This window comes from Lutra lutra, chromosome 14 (genome assembly GCF_902655055.1).
Source record: "Lutra lutra chromosome 14, mLutLut1.2, whole genome shotgun sequence".
NCBI classification, from domain to species: Eukaryota; Metazoa; Chordata; class Mammalia; order Carnivora; family Mustelidae; genus Lutra; species Lutra lutra.
In genome coordinates, this window is record NC_062291.1 from 60,615,363 (window position 1) to 60,641,889 (window position 26,527).

A 26,527-nucleotide genomic window follows, 5' to 3' on the forward strand; every position below is an offset into this window, starting at 1 on the left:
TTCCACTTTCCCTGTCCTCCCAGTACTTTGTGTTTTAAGTTTGGTTATATCAATATTCAGTGTTGCTATTACCATGACTATGTACATATTGTTCACTCATAAGCCATATAATATACCCATGATTTCTCTCCTGTGCAACTAACTCTGTTTTCTCTGAGCCTAATGGTTGTCTTTTTTTCTTTTGGTTTTCTAGGCACTTATCATTAATTCAACCCCAACTCCCTACCAGCGGTCTGTATCTTGTTCTTAATACATTGGTTATGTTGGGTGTCCTATCAATCTCATCTTCTTAAAGAGATCGCTTTTGGAATCTTTTCACCTGCTCTAGCCCAGACTGGCTGCTCTCCAAACCTGCTGACTATGTCTTATTCTGCCCGTTCTCTTCAGCATCATTCTAGAGAGTCCTTTTCTCTCTCCTATTTTGGATTACCTGCCCCTGGATCCTTTGTGTTTCTCTTTCTTGGCTTCTTCTTATTTTGGAGAGGCTCCTTCTCAATTAGTCTCATGAAAAAGAGTGTTCTTAAGATACTCTCTGTCTTTCATTTTCCAAAATGTCATGATGATGTGCCTTGCTATGGATCCATTTTCATTTGGTATCAAGGCCATGGTTCAATCTGGAAATGCTTGTCCTTCCATTCCAAAAAATTTTATTATTTCCTCCCATTTTTTTCTCTCCCTCTCTCATCTCCAGAATTGATTTTCCATTTTTTAAAAAAAATCTTTCTCTTTTATTTCCCCTTATTCTTTTGCTTGGTTTTCTAAGAAGTTTCCTCAATTTCATCTTATAAACCTTGTATTGAGTTTTAAAGCTCTGCCATCATACTTCAATTGGCAATAGTTCTTTTGGAATTTTCCTTTTTATTGCATATTGTCTTGTTCCATAGATGCAATATTTTCTTTTTTTCCTTTGAGATTATTAATAATAATTTGAGGGAATATTTTTCTTTTCACTACATAGTCTCTTGTCCTCCAAATTTTTTGTTCCTGTTTTTTGTTTTAGCAAATCTGTTTCCGCAGGTAACTGATGGTCCTTGGCTGTCTATTCATATATTTAGTGAGGCACCAAAAGGTCAGTCAGAGGCTCTGAGCATGTGATAGGGCACATTTGATGCAAGCAGATCTTTGTGCTCCTGACTGGACTGTTTCTTCGCATCATTCCCAATACTATGTCATGAGTTTTTTCTGTAGGCTGTCAGAGTCTGCAAAGTGGTTCACCTGGCTGCCAGCATTTTAGAAGCTGAAAAAAGAGAAGCGACTGAGAAGTGTACGATTCAGTATATATTCTACTTAATCCCCACTTTTTTGTATAATACTATGTTGTTTTTGTCCCCTGCTTGGATCTGGGCTAGTAACTCTGCCCTTAGAAGAATTTGGTGTTCCCCAGTCAAGAGATCCTTGATTACAACCCTACCAATGAATAAGGAGGTTTGGAGGTTTCCAGCATTTTGCATGGAGTCGGGGGAGGAATCTCTTCCCAACAGAACAATTACCCTGTCCTTGGGCATACCTTCACACCATTCCCCGCCCCACCCCCACTTCCCAAGGGAGCAGGTACACCAAATCTTGAACCTTTTTGGGTTCTTTAGTGTAAATTATTTGCTTCTTGGGTTTCCCCACTGCCTGCTTAAGCTTCAGCTTTTTAGGTTCTACTAAGACAGTTAATCCCTCATCTACCTGTTTTCCAGCTTCCCAAGTCTTTTTTTTTTAAAGATTTTTTATTTGTTTTGTTTGTTTATTTGACAGAGAGAGATCACAAGTAGGTAGAGAGGCAGGCAGAGAGAGAGAGAGAGAGAGAGGGAAGCAGGCTCCCTGATGAGCAGAGAGCCCGATGCGGGACTTGATCCCAGGACCCTGAGATCATGACCTGAGCCGAAGGCAGAGGCCTAAACCACTGAGCCACCCAGGCGCCCTAGCTTCCCAAGTCTTATTGTGGACCTTTTCCCTGTTATTTTTTATCTTCTGCAATTATACCTTTAAAAAAAATCCCCTTACTATTGTTTTACTAGGGTTTGGAGAGGGAGCAATGGCATGTGTTCACAACTTCTTCCTTGTCTTGAAACTTTCCTGTAGTTTCTCAGAACCTATTTATCTTACACATATGTATTGAGCGCCTCATCTATATTGGGTACGGTTGAAACACTTGGGAAACATCAATGAACGAAACAGAATATCCTTGCACTTGTGGAGTTTACATCCTAGTGTGTGTGTGGAGGGAGAGATAATAAAAATTAAACCTAAGTATATACATTATATAACAGGTATTATATAGGTAAGGTAAAAAGTGGAGCAAGAAATGGAGAATTTAAAGTAATAGGCAGGGGAAAGCTGCAGAATTTAGAGTGATCAAGGTAGGTGGCACTGAGAAAGTATACTTTGAGCAAAGACTTGAGGGAATTACATTCATAAATATGTATTTTCCTAATAGGATGTGTTTCTACATATTTTCCACAAGATTTATCCTCTCTTTATTCTTAGGCTGAAGATAGACCGATGTCTTCTTTTTATTGTGTACCCTCACTGCACCTGGCACATAATTTTACAAAGGACCTGACAATGCTGGCTGCCTAAGTGCCTGGAGGAGATATCTGAACTTAGGGGCTGACCTGCCATATTCTTTTAGGTAAGACCCCATCTGAATCTCAGCATCTTTATTCGTGTGTGGAATAATCATAAACCGCTGGACCTCATTCTCTTCCTGGAAGCTAGTATCCATGAGCTTCTAAGATTGGTAAAGGAAACGTATAATGAAAATAGAGGTATTATAATGACATTTTAATGACAGATGTTTGACACAGCCCACATTTTCTTGACACGGAGAAAATATTCAGATTATCCTGAGCATTAGATTAGATTTACGTTGGGTAATAGTGAGGTAAGCTGGTTTGACTTTACTATTCCCATCCAACCACCCACAAGCCCCAACCCACATTCCTACGGGCTAGCTTCATGATCAGATAGCCAAGTAATGTTCTTCTGTTCAGGGTCACAATATAAGGAACTAACTTTAAGTGAGTTATTTACATGCCTGGCACTCTGCTGGTGCTGTTGACACTCATAACAGCCTGATGAGACATAAGTTACTAGCTCTATTGTCTTTCTTTTCTTCTTCTTTTTTTAAGATTTTTATTTATTTATTTGACAGACAGAGATCACAAGTAGGCAGAGAGGCAGGCAGAGAGAGAAGGAGGGGAAGCAGGCTCCCCGCTGAGCAGAGAGCCTGATGCGGGGCTCGATGCGGGGCTCAATCCTAGGACCCTGAGATCATGACCTGAACCGACGGCAGAGGCTTTAACCCACCGAGCCACCCAGGCTCCCCTTCTTCTTCTTTTTTTTAAGTAGGCTCCGTACCCAGCATGGAGCCCAGTGTGGGGCTTGAACTCTTCACCCTGAGAATAAGAGCTGAGCTGAGCTGAGATCATGAGCCAGACACTTAACCGACTGAGCTACCTCGGTGCCCCAAGTCCTATTTTCAAATAAGGAACATGAGCCTCAGGAGATTAAATAACTTGTCTAAAGTCAAACTGCTCATACGTGGTACAACCAGAATTCAACCCGTGTCAGTCCCCAAGCATAAGCCCTTTCTGCACACCACACTGCCTCTTAGAACCGACTCCCAGGATTGCATTTCAGAACGTTTCATGATTAATCAAATGCTAAATTGAAGAGTTTTTGAAATGAGAGCAAACTAAGCTTATAAAAATAAATAAAATCCTATTTTATTTAGCAGGTGTTTTAGTATGGGTTCTCCAGAGAAAGAATCAATGGAATATCCATCCTTATCTTCTTTCTCTCTCTCTCTCCCACTCTCTCTGTCTCTCTCTGTCAATATATAGATAGATTTACTAGAAGGAATTGGCTCACATGGTTATGGAGGCTGAAAAGCCAAGATATACAAAAGTCAAGACCTGCAGTCAGGAAGCTGGTGGTAGAGTTCCAGTCTAAGTCAGAGTCTAGAGAAGGGAGAAGACCTATGCCCCGGCTTGAAGACTGTCAGGAAGAGAAAAATAATTCTTTTTTACTCACCGTTTTAGTCTCTTCAGGCTTTCTGCAGATTGGATGGAGGCCCATCCACCCTGGAGAGAGCATTCTTTTTTAGTCTACTGAGTCAAATGTTAATCTCATTAAAAAAAAAAAAAATCCTCACAGAGACATCAGAATAATGTTGAACCATATATCTGGGTGCCCTGTGGCTCAACCAAGTTGATGCAAAATTAGCTATCACAGAGGGTAATAAACTTAGAAAATTCATCTCTCTAAGAGAAGCTATGGGAAAAGAAATATAAATGGTCTTTTAATACGTGGTGTAAATACTTTTTTGTTGCATTGATGTATTTGTTGAATATTGTGTTCTTGATACATGTTTTTAATGGTTTGGAAAAATTAACTGGCAAAAGTGTAAATATCTACTGAGGGCACATGGGACCAGGTTAGTGGGGCTGAGAATAATCCTGATCTCTTCCTGTCATTTTGTTGGTTTTTTTTTTTTAAGATTTTATTTATTTATTTGACAGATAGAGATCACAAGTAGGCAGAGAGGCAGGCAGAGAGAGGGGGAAGCAGGCTCCCCACTTAGCAGAGAGCCCGATGTGGGTCTCGATCCCAGGACCCCGAGATCATGACCTGAGGGGAAGGCAGAGGCTTTAACCCACTGAGCCACCCAGGCAGCCAGCCCACTTCCCGTCATTTTGAAAAGACACTGGTTCCTGCGCTAAAGGACTTTATTGTTTCCTGGAGAGACAGACTTGTAAACAACAATTAGAATATAATTGTCACAATGAAAGTCGATATAAATTACAGCACGCAGTCAGGCAGAACGAGCACACAGATCTACCTTTGTTTGGGGTAGGGGTACAGAGGAGGTAGTTTTTAACAAGGCCTACCTCTGCCTAGAAAGTCTCATCTTGTACATAGCCAGCTCAAAGGCCAGCTCTCTACCAAATGTCCCAAACATTACATTGTCTTGAGGTATAGATAATTGTATATGTATAGCTTATCTCCTCTGCTAAATGATAAATTCATTAGCGGAAGGTATGGACCTCTTAGGCATCTAGGTATCTCCCATACAGCCTAGAATATTGCTGGCACACATTCTGTGTTCAGTTAATGCCTGCTGAGCGAAGGACTGAAACAAAGGAGTAGGGGCTACATCACTTGGCTCCCATTCTCCCAGATACTTGACCCTTTAAACATTTGAAGTAATTGCTAAATCAGACCGCTTTTTGCTATTGTCGAAGTAACAGGAAGACTTTAAAACCACCAAACAAACAAACAAATTCTTTTTAAGGTCATCTGCCCTATTCCTTGGTGCAGAAAACATGTTATGTAACATTATAAAATCTGGCCAACGAAGAGGGCTTTCTCTAGTTTTCTGTTTCTTGCTTCCTTAATAAACTCTACATTCTCCTTTCAAAAGATCTTGCCAACACTAATTCATTACCACTGTACCCATCAGCAGAATGAAAAATATTTGCATATCTCTTTGGTATAGCAAGGGAAAAGAGGTCAGAAGCAATTCAGGACTTGGAAGCTGCTGGCTTTTCTACTCTCTGTATTATGAGTCGTCTTCTTTCTTTTCCAAACTGTTTTCCCACTCCATATTGAAATAGGGAATTTGATTGTGCTCCAGGATTTTGTGAGAAATATATAAGCTATAACCTAACAACCTGTATGAAATAGTTCCCCCCCCCACAGCTTTTTTTTTTTTTTTTTTTTTTTGACAGACAGAGATCACAAGCAGGCAGAGAAGCAGGCTGAGAGAGAGAGAGGAGGAAGCAAGCAGGGTCCCCGCTGAGCAGAGAGCCCGATGCTGATGCGGGGCTCGATCCCAGGACCTTGGGATCATGACCTGAGCCGAAGGCAGAGGCTTTAACCCACTGAACCACCCAGGTGCCCCTCCCCCACAGCTTTTTATACACGTCTGCTTAATGATACTATTTATATAGATAAAACCAGAAAGCTATGAAAACAGATGAAAATATTTGTGGACAGGAGAAAAATTATACTGGCTTATAAATCCTCTTTGTTAAAAAGCAACCTGCAGAGTAACGTACAGAATTGTTGAATCACTATATTGTACACCTGAAACTAATATAACACTGTATGTTAATTATACCATAATGAAAATTAAAAACAACAACAAAAACTAACCTCCAACTTCTGAGGTTTTAGGTTGACAGAGAGACACCAAAGAGCAAACATCAAAGATGTCCCTCAGATTCACTTTGCCACCTGAGTCATGCTTGTCGCTTGGACATATCTGTGGAAACCAGGCTTGGAATCAAAATCTCCTAACAGCTCTACCCTTACAAAGAATGGCAATGGGAGCTCTTTCATTAAGGAAATAAGAGGCAAGTATTTGCATATCATAGTGAGAATCTTTAGATTTCCTTCATGAGGGAAATGCCTTTTGCATCTTGTCTTAGAACAAAGATAGGAGATCTTGCAGGGGGGGAATTTTTCAATAACAAGCACAACACTTTTTATTCTCATAAAACATTTTACAGAAAAGGCTATTATTGAAAAGACTTAGTTACCACAGGATTTGGGAGGAAACACACAGGAACCCACTGGTTTCACTCTGGTGTTGGGGGACCAGTATAAACCATATCTGAATGTTTCCAAACTTCAAGATGATTATAATACTTCTATCAGTTACTAGACTTGTATGAAGAAAGTGAATCCCTTCATAACTGTTTAATAAGGGACCTTATAAAGATGTAGTGTGAAATAAAGAGGATGGCGAGTCTCTCCAGCCGGGTATGGGCTTTAAGATTCAGTGGGGACAGAGTGGTGCTGGCCAAGGGTAGAAGGACTGCTTAGGGAAGGAATGAATGGGAGCTGCCTCTGCTCCTTCTGTCAATACTTCTTCCTTTCCATTTTATGAGCATATACTTTTCTGGCTGTGTTCAGTATATTCATCCCACTCTGCCCTCTGTCCGGAAGAAATAGACACCGGCCCCTCACAGCTCTGTTCTTAATATAACACTGAAGGGTTTATTTTCAATTATCTCTGGCTTTAGAAATCAATACTTCTTTCTCCCCAAGCTGGTAATTAAATGAGTGATTCAATAAAAGGAAAAGGAATTGGTCAGGCTTTTTTGGATGCCAGTAAAAGGTATACCTTCTTATCTTTTGTATTCACCCAGCAAAGCCAATAAATTTTTAAAAATCCTGTATTTGTAATCCTGTGAGGCTACAACTGATTTAAGCCGGATTAAGATAAAGTGTCAAATTCAACCTTGGACAGACCAAGCGATGCCAGAATTTTGATACTAACATAGAAAAGTGGAATGCTTCTCTGGTTCAGCTAGGCATCCCTGCTCCCAAACTCTCAACAAAATTAAAATTCTAGAATCTTAAAACTGGATGGGACCTTTGTCCTTGTGATTACCCCTCCGTCTTGGAACCCATGAGTCTTGCCTCCAAAAATGTCCCTTTATGTGAAGTAGGACTCTGGTGAACCAGAGTTTTTTGTCTGTTACCTCTTTGTAATCAGAGAAAACACAACTGGCCGAGATTGTTGTCAGTATGTGGGTGCGGCTGGAAAAAATTACCCACTGTGACCAAGAGTTCTTTCTTCACTGTATTCTGCTTTCATACTGTTGCTCATGAATAAAACATATTCACATGACATTTTGTACTTTTCTTCCCTTATTCAGTCAATGCAGATAGCCACTTCCTCCTGGGCAGTAGGAGAGAGGTATTGGCTCTGTGTTGCCGGATATGAAGCAAAAGATGCATGAAAAACTATAGAATTTGCTTACGAGCACATGATGGGGGTATCCACTTAGAAATGAGAAGAAAAGTCAAAAGTCTTGGACTCTGGTTAAGTTGCTTTCTTCCCTACAAAAAAGCTTATCTAGTTTCCAGGACAGAAAAAAAAAAATCCCTTCCTCTTTCTTTTAAATCAAAAAATGTTATTCCTTACTGACACTTGTTATAATGGCAGGCCCTGCGTACCCATCACGTACAGTACAGTTCCTGCTTTCGCAGAGCTCATGGTCCAATGGGATGAACAGACAGGAAATGACTAACAATGTGAAATGTTATCATAGTGTTAGGAGAGGGAAAAAGAGCATCACAAGAGACAGTAGGAGAAGAAAAGACAGAAGGAAAGAAGGAAGGAAAGGAGAGAACCAGAGCAATTTCAGACATCAATTTTTTACAAAAATACAAACTTGGGCCAGTTTGAAAATAGGAGCCTTCACTAAGGTAGACACAATAGCTTTGTTTTTGTCGAATAAGATAAATCATTTGGAAGGTCACATATAGCAAGAGCAGCCAGGTTCAATGAGACAGAGACATGCTCCTCAGAAAATGTCAGAGGGAGCTGCAGCTCGTCTAACCGGGTCATGCCACCTCCAGTCACTGAACTCCCTGTTCTCTAGAGTGACTTCTTGGCATGTGCTGGTTTTTCCCATAGCTAAACGACTCCTCTGCCAACTTGGCTTATGAAATGTTTATAAGCAGTTTAGAATATTGTGATGAAAGACACACACAGGTTCAGAAGAATTTTAAATCACACTTTCCTAATTTCTTTTCTTTCTTCTTCTTCTTCTTCCTTTTTTTTTAAATGATAGGTAGAAACAAAGGTTACCAGGAGGATTTTCAACAGGTTTGCCTCTAACATTTGCAGAACTACCTGTGAGACAACAAATGAGGGCCCACATACCATGCTTAAACAGCTAAAATGTATAAACCAAGCTAGCAAACTTCAGTAAAATAGGATAAAGGGATATTTTTTCCTTTTACCTTGACACACGCCTTCATGCCCTAGAAGACTAAATTTGGATTTATACTTCTCAAACTCTTTGAGGTTCCACATGAGGAAGTGATGGGATGGGAAGAGCTGGCCCCCAGCCGCTAGCACCCTTCTCTCCCTACCCCTACCTATCCCTGACCCACATTGGGAGGGCCCTTATGCTCCTTCAGGTGAACCCTGTGACTCCCACGATTTAGTTCCAGGCACACAGCCTTCAGGCAGCCACCCGTGAGGTCTGGCAATGTATGCACAGGAGTGACAGTCCACCCCTTAGAGGAAAGACACAGGCAAGAGGACAGGCTCTGAAAGGGGGTTTGGGGTATTTGGGCAAGAAATGCTGGGGTTCTAGGTCATGGTGTGATATTCCTCTAAATGGAAAAACTAAGAGAGAGATAGATATCTCTAGGTCATATGGCAAATGATTTGCTAAGCTAGGATAAAAAATCTGTAGGGCCAAGTATATCACCATCTCATCTGTATGATTTCACCTGGCTAGCTCCTGCCTTTTGTTTAGAAAGTCTAGGTAGAGTTAATGCCTATACACCATGTCTCAAGGACTACTGCGAGGTCCCAAATGGCCGCTGGAAAAGAGTATTCCCCACTGATCTTCACATCTCCATTCTCCTTTTCTATGTACTCTGAAATTCACACGTTTTGTCACACAGTTTGGGAGGTAAAAAAAAAAAAAAGATTGGGATACAGCCTTCAGGAAGTCTTTATTTAAATGGACATTTTTTGCCTGAAAGACAATAGACTTTAAAGCAAGAGTCCTTTATACATCCTCTATTTGTGGTGTATGTCACAAGTGCAGCTCAACAAATGCTACTGAAGATATCTCTTGGGCCAGGTACTGATATGGATTCGGCAACAAAATGAGGCAGACCCGGTCCCTGTCCTCATGGAACATCACAGTGCAAATATGATGAATGTCATGAAAACAGGAGCTTGGAGAGGGCCCAGCATGAAAAGCTGACCTGGATAAACTTTCTGGCAACTTGAAGAAAATAGGCACTAGATAGATGAAATGTTAGTGGGAGAAGGGGCAGCGGAGTGCTCTATGTAGACAGAAAGAAACATGTTAATGCTCAAAAAGTAGAGAAGAGAGCAAGGAGGAAGGGTGGCCAGAGATAAGATAAATTTATAAGCAGGGAGGAAGGACCAGGCACAGAGGGCCATGGTAAGATGTATTGACTTTATCCCATTGAAGGTCTTTATTTTATTCTATGTTAATTTTTTTTCTAAGATTTTATTTATTTATTTGAGAGAGAGAGAGAGAGGGAGTACAAGGAGGGGAAGGAGCAGAGGCAGAGGCAAGGGAGAAGCAGGCTCCCTGCTGAGCAGGGAGCCCAATGTGAGGCTCCATCCCAGGATCCCTAGATCATGACCTGAGCCAAAGGCAAATGCTTAACTGACTGAGCCACCCAGGTGCTCCCCCAGTGAAAGTTTTTAAACAGGGAAATGACATGCAGATTTGCACATTTGAAAGACCACTATGGATATAGTGTAGTGAATGGACCTCAGGCGTAAGGATAAGACACAGGAAACCTGTTCAGAAGCTATTTCTGTACTCTAAGATATAAGTGGTGGTGGCACAGAGAGAGGAGGACAAAATGAAGATAAGTTTAGTAGTTAGAATTGGTAGGATAGACAGAACTGATGGAATTCATACAATATATGAAGGAGGAAGAGTCAAAGATGATTCTTTGTCTTTTCCATGGTAGTGTTTATAATGATTTAATTTATGAAAAAATAATTATCTGTGCAATTGTTTATTTAATCTCTGTCTTCCTCACTGGGTTATAAGCAACCCAAGGACAGGGACCAACCATACTGAACACCTTCTTCCCTTGTGTCCATGCTCTGCATGCTTTGTGGCACGTAACTGTGTTTAGAAGCTATTTATTGGTTAAATTATACTTTTTTGTTATAAGCAGATGGGTTTCTGGTGGTATCATTCACTGAGTTAGAGACATGGAGGAGGAAGAAGTTTAGAGAAATGAGTTGGCCCTGCAGAGTTTCAGCTACCTGTGAAACATCCATGCGGAAATGGCCTGTGAGCAGTTGGAAATAGGGAGTTTAACCCTCAGGAGAGAGAGATGGGCTGGACTGATGTGGGAGTCATGAGCGTGGGGAAAGCAGTGTAGGGAAAGCAGTTGAAGCCAGGGAGTATAGGAGATAGCCTAATTAGCAAGTTTGGAATAAGAAAAGAGACCACAGGAGAGCCCTCTGAGGATTGAGTATATAAGGACTGTGTTGAGGAGGAGCCTACAAAGACAACTGAGGGGTGAGGTAGGAGGGAGGTAGGAGGAAACCCAGGAGAAAATGGAGTCTGAGGCTTAAGGGAAGAATATTTAAGAAAGGAGGAGTCAGGGTGTCTAATGTCTTTAAGAACTCAAACACAGGAGGTACTCAATAACCCGCTTCTCTATAGAGGTGGGCAAAAGCCAGAGTGATTTAAGGTGGAAAAGGGGAGAGAAAATAGATTTAGCCAATGCAACCAGTCCTGTAATTCATTTATCAGGTTAGTTATCATCTTTCAAAACCATTATACTCCCAAGAGAATGAAACAAAGGACTTGAATTTTTTTAAAAAGGCAGTGTGGAAGCTGAGTCAACTCAAGTCCTTGATGAGACAATTGCAGAAGGTTCAGGGGAACAAGAGGTCCCCAGGGTGAGTGCCTATAAGTGGGAGGAGAATAGGATAGATAACAGATTATTTCATCATTTTGCCTTGGGTCAACCCTAATCCTCCCCTTCAAAGAATGTCAAAGGATTTACTGTCAGGACTTAGTCAGCCAATGGAAGGCCACCTCTCACAGACAGATTTTGCTAAGACCCTCACCCAAATAGCCAGAAGATAAAGTTCTGTTGAGAAACTTTAGGACAAGTCTCCAAGCTTTTCAACATTTTCCCTGCAAAGAAGCTATCCAGTGGAGAGCAAAGAACATTTAAGAAACAGCAACAACAAAACCTCTCTTAGCTGAGAACCTGGAATTAATATTTAGTTAACTTATGGTTCAGGGATTTGATTTGCCATGTATCATCATTCTTGCCCTTTATCTCATTATAGGGATGTTAACTGAACTAATAAAACCATTTGTGTGAAATGCTTAAACAAAGTCAGTGATAAAAATACAAGGTGATATTTCCTTTCCTAAGGGTTTATAAATTAAACATTAACCTCAAGTGCCATTTGTTACCGAAGGGTTACACATTCCATCCAATTGCTAACTAGAAAAATGGAAAGATAAACTACAGATTCTGTCTCTGATTTGGAAACTTCTACGATTATAAGGCCAGGGAAAGTTGGCATGAAAAAATGCCTTTCCAATCCTTAAGTACAGAAAACCAGACCCTCACCATAGCCCTGACCTCGGTGGATCCCCCAGTGGCCTTGGATCCTTGCAGCACCTAGTTAGGAGGCTGTACATCCCACCTATCTGGCCTGGCCAGCCAGGTCTCAGTTCTCTGCTTTGTAAAGGCCTTATCTTCCCAGCTTAAGGGGTCGGGAAGAGTCTCCTCTTTCCTGCCTTCTCTATGTCCAATCATTTTCACCACCTTGTAATCTCTCTTACCATAGAACTTCTTGTTCAAAAGAGGTTAAAGTTGATTTGAATAGAAATTGAGTGCAGAGGGGCGCCTGGTTGGCTCAGTGGGTTAAGGATCTGACTCCTGATTTCAGCTCAGGTCATGATCTCAGGGTCGTGGGATCTGCCAGTGTTGGGCTCTGTACTCAGCATGGACTGCCTGAGATTGTCTCTCTCCCTCTCCCTCAGCATCCCCTACCCCTGCCCCCCCATCTCGCACATGTACTCACACACACACACACACTCTCTCTCTCTCTCTCTCAAATAAATAAGTAAATCTTTAAAAAAAAAAGAAAAAGAAAAGAAATCTGAGGGCAGAAAGTTTAGGAAGTCGAATTTCTACAAAAGCAACATCTCCATGGCACATGTAAGAGTCTTAGTAATAAAATTGCTAATTCAGATATTAGGCAAAATTGGGAATAAAGAAGTTATAGAAAAGCTGTCCTTTCAATGTACTTTGGTAAAGGCAAATGTGTTTTTGTGTGTATTTCTCCCCAGGGGCTGCTAGTGACAATGAGGATTAAGGGGCTTAGAAGCAAACTCCAAAATACCCAAGATGGGAACTCCAAAAAGACAAGTCTTCATTTCCTCTCATCTTTACGCATCTCTTTTTCTCCAGTTAAGTGTACCCGGATACCATAAACTCCTTCCTAGTATTGTTTCCATCTCTCATGATAATTTAGAAAATGGCCCTTAAGTCTGTCCCTAAAATTCATTCATTCAACAAAGACTTAAGTTTCTTTTGTTTTTCACCATTGTGCCAAAGGCTGTGGCTACAATTGTGAATTAGAATTGACCCTCAACTTCAAGGAATTTATGGTTTAGTGGTGACCCAAGAAAAAAGAAATCAGAAGACTTCTGGTGACCTAAAGCATATTCTGGCACTTAAAGGCAATAACACCTGATCTACTTTATAGCTAAGTACATCTTCTGATTTTGTGTTACTGAAACCATGACTTCAAGTCTAAATACACCTGTGTATTCATATAACCTTACATGTTTACACTGTTAAATTTTAAACTGGTCCTTAAGCAGAGGGCTTTTGCAATTCATTCATTCTGGGGTTTGTTTCTGAGGTATTTCTTAATACTGACGCACTTATCAGAAGACTTAAGCATACCCACCAGTTTTGAGAGTCAAAGGGCATATGTGTTAATAAGCACAGGGTTTGTTCACGAATATTCTCTTTTCCTTAGTTTCTTTAAAAAAAAAAATTTAACAAAGTTTTATTGTTCGGTATGTGCGGATGGCAAGGGATCTGTTCATGCCTCTTCACCAGCAGCTAGGATAACTCCAGCCCGTGTCTCTGCCGTAAATGATCTGGCTCCGTGCTTTGAAACGCGTTGAATAAGTCCTTTACTGAAGAGCTTCTGAAGGGCAGCCCTGGCCAGGGCAGGGGAAGGGGTGCTTGCGCATCTCCAGGCTCTGAGACAACAGCCAGGGTTGTAACCTTGGAGTTGGTAACCTCCTTACAAAGTTTGTCGTATGTCGCTTGATCAAACATTTTGTTGAGCTCGTTTCAAACTTTGCCTTGGGACCACTTCTTCTTCGCCACTTTTGGACCACTTCTTAGTGACCACAATTCTGGACACTAGGACTTTGTCTGTCTTGGCTGACTTTGCGCCCTCTCTCTTCTTCTTGTCCTTGGGCCACCTGGCAAAACTTGGAGAGCGGCTGCTACCCTCGCGGCATCACTCAGATGCCTGAGGGAAAGGACTCTTCTCCCTAGTTTTGATGGCTTTGTTTGCCTTGAGAGACATGTTTAATTATTACATAGCACTCCTATTTGACAAACAGCTTTCCACAGCTGGGATGTCTTCTACTTTGTTAACTAATTTGATTTTTAACCTTTTTTTTTAAACCACTTTTAACCTCAAAAGTGTTTTTACAATTTAACATCCAGCCTCTGACTTCAAACGCTTGGTGCGTGAAACTGAGATACGGTCAAAGTGAGACAGAAGTGTAGGATGTCATGCCATGACAATTTAACAATATTCATCCTTTTCCTTTCCTTTTCTCCTTATGAACTCGGTAATTAATCTGAAATCTTTCTACTGCCAGTCTTGGTGAATGCCGAGTCAATGAACACAGAACTCGACATCAAATTACCTTGTGTAGAATAAATGCGGCAATTTCAGTTCATTCCTTCATTCAGCGAATATTTACTGACGGCCTTCTAAAGGGCAGGTTCTGTGGGAGGTGTGAGGATACAGAAGTGAACAAACAGAGAAAATTCCCTCCCCCTGAGGATGTTAGTGCAGTTTGCAATCATTGAACCAAAACTCCTAAATAATCAGTTTTGAGAATGGACTCTGCACTTTTAGGGGCAAGGGAGACAAATGACAGGAATCCCAGATCATCTGAAAGTTGCAGCATGTGGAGTCAAAGGGCCACTGGATTTGCAATCAGGAGACATGATTGTAGCCTAGCTGTACTAATCCTCTTCATTATTTTCTGGGTCTTAGCCTTCTCATTTCTTAAATAATGGCATCGAATTTCATAATCTCCAAAGTCTCTTCTGGGTTGAATAGTCTATTATTCCGTAACAGGTAACATGCATTTACTTACTTGCTTAAGGTAAATGATTTGCACAGATTGTGGAGATTTTTTTTTTTTAAAGTATAGCAATATCTAGGAGTCATCTTAAACTTTTATTCCTTCTGTAGCTACAGTATAGAATTATATATTATGTTCAGAGTAATGATCCCGAGGAATTGCAGGATGCTGACTCAGTAAGAGAAGATTTAATTATGTTCATTAGACTACTTATTAAAGCAAGAAAATACCCCAAGGCAATTTAAGGGTATTTCAAACAAAGTGTCTTCTCGTTAACCTATAGTTAATCAGAAACCCAATTAACCAGTATGCTCTATTCCAAGATTTTACCATTTTTAGACTTATTTATTCTTCTTTACAACCAAGACCAAATCACTGATCCAGATCTCAGTTGCCCCACATTTATACGGCTAAAATCAATGGATTATTTTCCCCTCAAACAATATAAAAAGCTACCAGAATAATCACTTCAGAGACAGAAAAGGCAATTCTTTAAACAAGAAATAGATATAAGTGAAATGATAAAATTCTGAGTTTTGCTTTAGAACACTCCAGATGTACTCTAAGTTATGTGCAATTAGAAAGCAAGGGGGAAAAAAAAAGAAATAAAGCAACTATTTTCCAAGTATGCTTATATTTCAATAAATCTTAATCCTTTCTAAATTCCAAATAGCTATAAGTTTTCAAACATGCTAAATAAGGTTCTCTGGACAATGTAACTCACTCACTGATGAGAGTATCAGCAAGACTACTTGTCTTTTGAGCTTGTGTGTTTTTCTTTTCTTTTTTTAAAGAAGCTTTGTGACCCCAAGATCCAGAGTTGCTCGCTCTACTGACTGAGCCACCAGGTGCCCCAAGGTTATTTCTCTTTATTCACTATATTTAAGAAGCTAAAGCTAATGCAGAATTCTTTGAACTCTTAGTGGACACTAACCTGGCTCAACTTTTTTCTTCTCTTTTTTTTAAAGATTGTATTTATTTATTTGAGAGAGGGAGAGAGAGAGCCCAAGCAGGGGGAGGGGCAGAGGGACAAGCAGATTCCCCACCGAGATCACGACCTGAGTGGAAATCAAGAGTCAGCCACTTTAACCAACTGAGCCACCCAGGTGCCCTTGTTAAGCCTGTCTTCTGGAAACACTGCTTTCTCTCTCTTTCTTTCTCTCCTGGTTCTCCTTTACTTCTCACTCTGTCAACATACCTTTCCTCATCATTCAACCTAAACATTTGTATTGAGCAAGTATAGTGCACATCTAACAATGTGAGAAGCAAGAATTCAAGGGATATCAGAGATCTGGGCTTGGAGCCTGCAGTCAAAGACTTACAGTATAGGTGGGAGGACGGCAAACATGTCAGAGCAAACAAAACCATGAGGAAGTCGTTACATTAAGCCATGCCATCCTGGCTCACCGGTATAAATTTAGAAACTTTTGGTTGAGAAAAACCAAGCAGTAGAAGACACAGACATAGAGAAACAAAGAAAAAAACATGCCACCATCTGCCAGGAAATCTTACGCAAATCTGCAGAGGTGCGAAGCTTTCTCAGGCTACCTGAACTTTGGAGCCTACGTACGGCTATTAGAAAACAAGCAGAGAGTGCAACCAGCTAGACTGGCGGATTTCTATAAACTTTCACACATCTCCTTTCTAATTGTAGTAATTTAGCTGGATGTCACCAAACATGATGAAGCCATGGAAAAACATGTCCAGCTGCAAGTATCAGAAAAGTGTGAGTGTGTGTGTGCGTGTGTGTGTGTGTGAGAGAGAGAGAGACAGAGACAGAGACAGATACAGAGAGAGACTTAGCCTGGTCAGCATCAACCGAAAGATGCATGATCAGTGATCCAGCCTGTCCACCAATATAAACCCGTGTGTCTTTGGGTGGAAATAGCACCAGACAAGAGGCTAGATCTATTACCTAATGCCTGACTTATGTGTACCAAATAAAAATATAACTAACAAGACTTATCTTACAGCAGATACTGGGCCACACAGACGTGGTTTTATTAAAGTCACACATTGACTTGGGGATTACCATAGTTTCACTCTAACCAAGACGGTCACAGCGATTGACTTTTAACCTCAGCAGAAGGCCAGTGCGGGCCTGGGCAGAGCCTCTTCCCAGTTCATTCCAGTTTCACAGCGTGGAGGTTTTGGGATTTCTGATCTGGCAAGGATGTTCCACCCCATGACTTCTAGGGGATGTTTACAGAGATTAACTCATAGGTAAGGAAAAGAAACTGCCTCACCTAAAAACATAAGGAAGTGGTGCACCCTGCTGGACAAAGTGGCAATTGCAGCCCTAGTGGGGGGTTTTTTGTTTTGTTTTGTTGTTTTTTGTTTTTTGTTTTTAGGACACCGACCTGCTCATTTTGTAGCACTAGATTTCTTCTCTCCACAATGTGGCACTGCTGTTCTCAAGGTCATTTTTCAGCCAGCTTAGGGTAGGAAGACTTGGGACAGAGAGGAGGAAGCCCAGGGTGGGAGCACAAGGGCTTAGGAAGCTGAAGAGGTTAAGAAAGCAAGCCAGTTCTTTCTGCCAGATAGATTGTCCCTGGCTCCTCAAATCAGATCCATTGCAGTAAGTAAAGGCATTCCCTAATCCAAGTAATTCATTTTGGGTCATTTAACCCAGTGGTTCTCAAACCTGGCTGCTCACCAGAATCACCAGGAGGACACTTCTAAAGATATCAATTCCCAGACTCAATTCCACCCCAAGAAACTCTGATTCATAAATTTGAGGAGAGGCCCAGTCATCTGTCTTTAGAGAGCTCTCCTGAAGATCACTAGGGGTTCGCCTACACAAGATTTGGAAGGGAAACAATAATTTAAGAGGAAGCAGTCCTTCTGGGCTCTGCAAATAGGGCTTCCATTTTTCAACTCAATAACAGCAAATGCAGTGAGAATCTATTCTGTGCTAGTGAGTCCTCTAAGAAATAAGAACACAATTTATTGAGTAAACTCATCTACATCTTTTAGGAGCTTACTAAGCAGACCTCTGTTTGGTGTTTTCTCTTGCCCGTTTCTGGCAAAAACTCTGTGACACAACAGATTTGTAATTCCCTAGTACCAGACGTCCCTGTCTCCCTTTTATGTACCAATCATCCCAGTTAGGGAACAAGGGTGATCTGGCTATCTTTGGCATCATTCAGAACTGAATTTGAATCCTAATTTAATAAGTCATCCGCTACGAGACATTAAAAAAGTTACCTAGCCTTTCTGCCTTTATTTATAATAGCAATTAGTCATACCTGCCTCTGAAGTCTGTTATAAGATTCAAATGAGATCATTTAAAATCCTTAGCCATCTGCCTGGTACACAGTGTTTAATAAATGTCATTTATTCATAGTAGTAGTAGCAGGCTCCCTTGATCTCTAGAACTTATCTCAAGCACCTGTGTCATCTAATGACTCTCTGTGTTCACAGTTTTTCCACGTCCCAATGGCCTGTTTTGAGAACAGCTGGCCTGCTCTCCAATCACTTGGGAAGAAAGTAAAGCAAGGAAAGCATGCTTCCCTCCCTAGAGTTGGCGTGGGTAGATACAATAACTATATTTATCCATCTTAATTCCCTTTCCCACACCCCCCCACCCCTGTAATGTTAGAATGATATAGTTGGAATTTACCTGGGCACGAGTTTTCAGACTCTGGTGAGCAATAGAATAATCAGGATCACATATAAAAGTGTGGTTTCCGAGGCCACTCAGCAGGATTCTGATTAAGTGAACCCAGTGTGGGGCACAGGGTTCTCCACTTGAACCCCCAGCTCACACTTTGAGACCCAGGGCTTTAAAAAGTACATAGTCCCAGGTGATGGATATGAACAATACTTAGAGTGGTGATCATTTCACTATATATATATGTATGTACCAAATCAGCATGTGGTACATCTTATGCATATACAATGTTATATATCAAGTCTATTTCAGTAATAGACTGGGAGAGGGGAGGACAAAGAATTATGGAATCCCAGGGTAGCAAGTTGAAAAGCTCCCAGGGGTCAAGCAGATCATGCACATGGTTGAAGGGGCAGAATGTAAGGCAAAAAAGGTGTGATGCTTACCAAATAGAACTGGAAAGTATATGTCTTTCTTTCCTTTTAGAAATTAAGTGATAATGCACAAACTGAAACAATTTTCTAGACAAATAAAATCTGTCTTTCAGCCCAGAAAGGTAAAAGGACTTGCTCAAAGCTACTTGAGAAGTGGTAGAGGTGGGCCCAGAGCCTCACTTTCTGAATACCCTGGTCACCAGGCCATATAATTTCACAAGGGGACTCAATAGTCTCCTTCTTTGGCCCATTAAATCTCATACCCAGCGGGAGAAAAGGAAGAATAGCATCAGGAAAGTCCACCTCGGAGGATTACTCCATTCTGGACTATGCCACCAAACAATTTTCTTCAAGAAAAGCAGTGAGAGGTCATGGAGGCCTTGCGCCGCGGCCCCGAGTACCAAAGCTTTCTCAGACTACAGACCAATACTACCAATTCTTTTGTGATAGATCTTAACACTCTTTAAATGTTTATTTTCAAAGCAACCAAAAGCAGTTTGTATCCTTCTTGAGGGAACTATCCACCTGGTAATGGTGATCAATAACAAAACTATCAGACTATATTAGTCCTTAAAGATGTCCCCAACATATCATTAAAGGGAAAAACCAAATTGCAATAAAAATGTAGACTGTGAGCAGTAGGAAAAAACACATATATACGTGTGTGTGTGTGTGTGTGTGTATGGTGAAGGGACAGAAAAATGTTTAGAAGAATATGTTCCTCTTAACAGTAAATATCCCCAGAGAATGGGCCAGCAGAGAGGAGAGCATTCCCTTTTTATTTTGTGTATCTCTAAATTTAAAAAAAAAAAAACAATTAGAAAGTCTCAGTTTATACATCTCAAAAATCAAATACAGTCCTGCATCTGGCTCCTTGCTCAGCAGGGAACCCGCTTCCCCCTCTGCCTGCTGCTTCCCCTGCTTGTGCTCACACTCTTGCTCTCTTTCTCTGACAAATAAATAAATAAAATCTTTAAAAAAAAAATCAAATACAGGGGTGCCTGGTGGCTCAGTGGGTTAAAGCCTCTGCCTTTGGCTCAGGTCATGATCTCAGGGTCCTGGGATCGAGCCCCACATCGGGCTGTCTGCTCAGTGGGGAGCCTGCTTCCTCCTCTCTCTCTGCCTTTCTCTCTGCCTACTTGTGATCTCTGTCTGTCAAATAAATAAATAAAATCTTTTTTTTTTTTAAATCAAATACAGATAGTAGATAAATGGCAGTGATGACACCATAGTTTTTTGTTTGTTTGTTTGTTTGTTTTTATTTGACAGACAGAGAGATCATAAGTAGGCAGAGAGGCAGGAAGAGAGAGAGAGAGGAGGAAGCAGGCTCCCCACTGAGCAGAGAGCCCGATTCGGGGCTCGATCCCAGGATCCCGGGATCATGGCCTGAGCCGAAGGCAGAGGCTTTAACCCACTGAGCCACCCAGGCGCCCCGACACCATAGTTTTTTAATCTCTCTAAATCCCCACATAGAAAGCGAGAGAGCAACAGAAAGCAAACAAAAAATCTATGGACCACATTTTGTAAAGCTAGGTGACAGGGTATCTCCACGAATGCCAAGCAGGGGAGAGCCAATCAGCAACAGCCACATGTTTGCATAATTTCAGCATCTGTGCCAGAAAGCAACAAGACCTCTGACAGACCCCCTCCAAACTGAAAAACCCCAAAACAGTCAAGGAAAGGAAGGCGAGTCAATTTGAAAACATGAGATTAAACTGAGAGTTTCGCCTAATCCTATTAGTGGCTGAGGGCATGGGCCCATGGTTCAAATCTGCATCTTAGAGCAATCTAACCCCTTAGCAACTCTTGACACTGACCAGCCAGGGCTCCATTCCGGGATATGGCCACACACTGAGAGAATCAAAATTCAGCAGAATTGGGATAGCAGAGTCAAGGAAAGAGAAGGTCCAGATCAAGTCGGGGAGGGAACAATGTCGGGAAGCTCCAGTCAGCAAGCTACCATCCTTCTAAACTATACTCATATCTCCTAAAATTTTAGGAAAACCAATAGCACATAAAAATAAACAACAGAGGAGCACCTGGGTCGCTCAGTTCATTAAATCTCTGATCTTGATTTCAGCTCATGTCCTGGTCTCAGGTCCCAGGGTTGTGAGATCGAGACCCTGTCAGGCTCCACGCAAAGTGGGGAGTGTGCTCAAGATTCTCTCTTCCTCTGTCCCTGCCCTTCCCCAGCTCACATGCCCGCACGCATATACTCTATTTAAAAATAAACAAATCAGGGGCGCCTGGGTGGCTCAGTGGGTTAAGCCTCTGCCTTCAGCTCAGGTCATGATCTCAGGGTTCTGGGATCGAGTCCCGCATCGGGCTCTCTCTGCTCACAGGGAGCCTGCTTCCCCCTCTCTCTCTGCCTGCCTCTCTGCCTACTTGTGATCTCTCTCTGTCAAATAAATAAATAAAATCTAAAATAAATAAATAAATAAATAAACAAATCAACCTTTAAAAAAATAAACAACACCTGGGTGGCTCAGTTGGTTGGACGACTGCCTTTGGCTCAGGTCATGATCCCAGGGTTCCGGGATCGAGTCCCACATCGGGCTCCCAGGTCCATGGGGAGTCTGCTTCTCCCTCTGACCTTCTCCTCGCTCATGCTCTCTCTCACTGTCTCTCTCTCAAATAAATAAATAAAATCTTAAAAACAAACAAACAAACAAACAAACAAAAAAAAAACAGAGGGGCACCTGGGTGGCTCAGCGGGTTAAAGCCTCTGCCTTCGGTTCAGGTCATGATCCCAGAGTCCTGGGATCGAGCCCCACGTCGGGCTCTCTGCTCAGCGGGGAGACTTCTTCCTCCTCTCTCTCTCTCTCTGCCTGCCTCTCTGCCTACTTGTGATCTTTGTCTGTCAAATAAATAAATAAAATCTTTAAAAAAAAAACAGAAAAGTATCAAGGTTAAATCGATAAAAGAAGTCATTATCCTGAAAAGGAAAATAAGAAGCAGAATAACATTTCTACAGATAATCTAAGCACACCAGAAAGACTACAACTACTTTACTCTGCTTCAAAACAAACAGAAAGCCATTTACAAATAATACAAAACATAAAAGAATAGTAGAAACTGAAAGAGAAAAATTCAGAAATAAAGTTAAAAAACTCACAGAAGAATTAGAAATAAAAGAAAAAATTCAGAAATAAAGATTAAATGATGAGGAACATCACAGCAAAAAGATATCACAGATGATGCCTTAAGATAAATAAAAGGTGAAAAGGAGGGAAATTTAAAAACCAAAAAGAAATTGGGGCACTTGGGTGGCTCAGTCAGTTAAGCGTCTCATGATCTCAGCTCAGGTCTTGATCTCAGGCTCATGAGTTCAAGCCTGCATTGGGTTCATTTAAAAAAAAAAAATACAAGAGAAAGTGTGACAAATACCAAAGATAAAATAAGAACATCCAATGTAGGGATAATGGGATATCGATACTCTTACCATTGGGAGAGATTCCAGCTATATTGGGAACATAAATGTTTAGAAATGTTTAACTTTTTAATTTAGCTTAAACTAAAATAGATTAAAAGTTTGTTCAGTGCTATTGAAGTTGTTTTGCTAATTAGAATTCAAATCCCCTTTCCTAGGAAGGTATCCTCTAGCTAGTTACAAAAACACTCAGGTGAAGAGAGTGAAATGGATCAGGATCCCTTACATCTTGGACTGATCCAGATTTTATGAGTCCTTATGCAATATGGGGAGCCCTCTTTAAGAAATACCAAAAAATGCCTTATTTCTGTAGATTTTACAACAACATGGCAGTTCAAGGGGCCCTAATTAAGCGTGGGAAGTCTACCTCTGCCCATGCCTACTTCTAATACCAGAATAAGCTGTCCTCTAGCTTTTTTACATTTTTTTTTTCCAAAAAGACTTCATTTTTCCAGGGCCATTTTAGGTTCACAGCAAAATTACCAGCAAAGTACAGAGATTTTCCATCAACTTCTGTCCCCACACATCCACAGCCCCTCCCACTATCAACGTCTCTGGCCAGAGATTGTTATAATCAAGAACCTACACTGACACATTCAGATTTACTCTGGGGGTGGAACATTCTATAGATTTGCACAAATGTATAATGACACATATCTATTACCACAGTATCATGCAGAATAGTTTCACCATCCCCAAAATCCTCTGTGCTCCACCTGTTCATCCCTCCCCACCACTCCCTGGCAATCATTGATTTTAGTCTCTGTAGTTTTGCCTTTTACAGTATGTCTTTTAGCAGGTTGCTGTTGCCAACACAGAATAGCTTGCCTTAATTTTTAACTTTATCCTATTTTTTTTTTTTTTTTTGGTGGGGGAAAAAATACCTAACACAGTATTTACCATCTTAACTTTTAAAAAAAGATTTTATTTAGTTATTTGAGATAGAGAGAGTGAGCATGGGTGGGGGGCAAAGGGAGCAGAAAGCCCAGCGTGGGGCTGGTCTTTCCAGGACTACCTGGGATCATGACCTGAGCCAAAGGCAGATGTTCAACCAACTGAACCACCCAGGAGCCCTCATCTTAACTATTTTTGAGGATACAGTTCAGTAGTGTTAAGTATATTCACATTGTTGTGAAATAGATCTATTCTCTTTCCTCTTGCCCCAGACTACCTCCTTTTTTGTACTCTTTCTCTTAACAGCATCCTTATCATTCAGATTCAAAATCTCAGCAATAACCAACAACCTCTGACAACTTCTATTTTACTTACTGACTCCAATCAGTTCCATCTGTAAGTTCTGTTGATTGAACCAGCCTCCAAGATGTTTCTAATCTCATCAGTCCCTTCCTTTCCAAAGTAATAATGGCAAGAGTTTTATAAGTGATTCTCTTATCTCTAGGATCTCTCACCAGAGACATTTTTAAAAGCAAATTAACATTTTTTAAAAATTTTTAATCATGTTACTCCTTTGTTCAGAAAAACTTCAGTGACTCCCCCTACAAAACAAAAGATGGTGTCCTTAGCTTATCAAACCAGGTTATGTTTAAGATGCTATAACTTATCTTTTTAGCCTTTTCTCCAATAAGCATGGCATGATTTCAGGTGATCAGCAAGAAGAGCCATTTTCGATGTCTAAAGCAAAGAATGCCTCTCCAAAAAGACCATGCCATAACACTACTGTGACACTGATTTCATTAGTGCTCTTACTTCAAGAATGCCTTTCCTATCCCCGAACGATATAAGAATACACACCATTGTGAAATCACAGGCAATAAAAGTAAAATGTTCATACTCCTTGAATGTTCATTCTCCTTGTATTATTTTTCTGTTGGAAAAAATAGAAATATAACTCCTCTGGACAATCATGGAACCAAAGTCCTGAAAAAAACTCTGCTGGTCTCTCCACTTCTCTTTATGTCCACTGCTACCACCCCTGGCCAAGCCCCACCATCTCTCACCTGGACTACCACAGGAGCCTCCTAAATTGTTCTCCCTGCTTCTATTCTACACCCTTCTAATCCATCCTTCACACAATGGTCAGAATAGATTTTCGCATAGTATAAGCCATACATGATACTCCCCTGGCTTCCCTTTTCCTTTCAATGAAATCCAAACACTCTGAAGGCTCTTTCTGATCTAGTTTGTGCTACCTCTTTGAACTTACCTTAACTCATTCTCCCCCCTTCGCTTGCTATACACCAACTGTGCAGGTATTTGTTGTGCTCTGTACACCTGCCTAGCTTGTTCCTACTTTTGGCCCTTTGTATTTACTCTTTCATTGGAATGCTCTTCCCTGAATCTATTCCGGGAGGCTCCTCATCTTTCAGGTTTCACCTCATCAATTGCCTCCTCCGAAATGTCCTCTATGATCACACAACCTAAATAGAAATTTGGGGCACCTGGGTGGCTCTGTTGGTTAAGCATCCAACTCTTGGTTTTGGCTCAGGTCATGATCTCAGGGTCCTGGAACCAAGTCCCAAGTAGGGCTCTGTGCTCAGCAGGGAGCCTCCTTGAGAATCTCTCTCTCCCTCCGCCCTTCCCCCATCTAATCATGTGCATATACACACACACGTGTGCTCTCTCTCTCTCTCAAATAAATAAATAAATAAATCTTAATAAATAAAAGGCCTGTGGTCATTTCCTATTAATTACCTTGTTTCATAGCACGTATCATCTGAAATTAGTTTGTCATTTGTTCAATATCTATCTCCTCTCCCACCTCTGTAAGTTCCATGACATGAGTTAGTCTCTGCTTTCTTCACAGCTGCATTCCAGATTCATAGGCCATTTCTCCATAGGCAATTTCTAGCACAACACAAGTGCTCATTAAATACGTGTTGAATGAATGAATGAACTACCTTCAAGCAATCTGAAAGTGGTGTAGCCTGTTCTCTCCTTAAATACCTCCAGAGACGATTCCACCATTTTCTGAAAAATGAATTCCAGCATCCAATAACTTTTCATTGTCAGAAAGGTCCTCTTAATATCCAACCTAAATCCTTCCTAAGGCAATTGCTGTCTCTTCTCATTTGGTTCTCAACGGAATCATTAAATTGCCTTTTTATAATCAGTAATAAATTTGTTATTGGCCCTCTTAACACTAGTGCTACTTCTCACACTTTCTAACACTGTTCTTTTCTGTCCTTGTCAGAGTTCTCTGTTTCAAGCTTCATTTGTGAGTCCAGCACTCAATATAACTACTGCTGCTCAAATGTGCTATGTACAGAAATTTCAACTTAAAAAGAGCAGTCTGTACATCATCTCACTTCTTTCCTGATCTCTTTTTCTACAGGTTCTGCATGTGAATTCATAAGGATGCTTGGATGCTTGGACCTTCTCAAGAATCTGCAGGTACAAATGAGAAGTTGCAAAATAGCTAGAGTGTGTAGATCCCAGGAAAGCTTCCTCAGCATGGCTGGCCCACCTGTGCTTCAGCCACCCACACAAAGCAGGTCACAGGTGCAAGGTCTGAAATTTTTAAAAGGGGTGGCATAGGGCTTTCTGCTCAGCAGGGAGCCTGCTTCCCCCTGCCTCTCTGCCTACTTGTGATCTCTCTCTCTTGGTCAAATAAATTTTAAAAATCTTTAAAAACAAAACAATATATTTACTTATTTATTTATTTATTTATTTATTTATTTATTTATTTATTTATTTTAAAATCTCTTTAATAAATGAATACTTATTAAACAAGATAATAAGGACCTCTCCCCCATAGAACAAGTTTAGGATATCTTTCCAAATGCATACCCCAAGAAGACTTCATCAAATTAATGAAAGAAAGACAGAAAGAAAGGAAGGAAGGAAGGAAGGAAGGAAAGAAGGAAGGAAGGAAGAAAAAAGGACAGGACTGATGTCAAAGAAATTATTGCCTGTGTTCTCTTCTAGGATTTTTATGCTTTCGGCCTTATAGTTAGGTCTTTCATCCATTTTAAATTTATCTTTGGGTACGGTGTAAGAAAGTGCTCCAGAATTAAAATTCTTCTGCCTGTTGCTGTCCAGTTTTCCCAACACCATTTGTTTTTCCCACTGGACATTCTTTTTCCCATTGGATATTCTTTCCTGCTTTGTCAAAGATTAATTGACCATATAATTGTGGGTTCATTTCTAGGTTTTCAGGTTTTTTTTTTAAGATTTTATTTATTTATTT

The 26,527-nt window shown here is 40.8% G+C and overlaps 1 protein-coding gene across 1 annotated transcript in view; it reads left to right on the plus strand.

Moving 5' to 3' along the window:
• The first annotated feature begins 1,191 nt into the window (after positions 1 to 1,191).
• Positions 1,192 to 26,527, plus strand: part of WNT8B (Wnt family member 8B) — a 62,290-nt gene continuing 36,954 nt past the window's right edge. Inside the window, exons 1-3 of the mRNA XM_047703430.1 lie at positions 1,192 to 1,264; positions 2,545 to 2,620; positions 25,673 to 25,731. Coding sequence (XP_047559386.1) covers positions 25,696 to 25,731 — 36 coding nt within the window. The 5' untranslated portion in view covers positions 1,192 to 1,264; positions 2,545 to 2,620; positions 25,673 to 25,695. The remainder of the gene's footprint in view (positions 1,265 to 2,544; positions 2,621 to 25,672; positions 25,732 to 26,527) is intronic.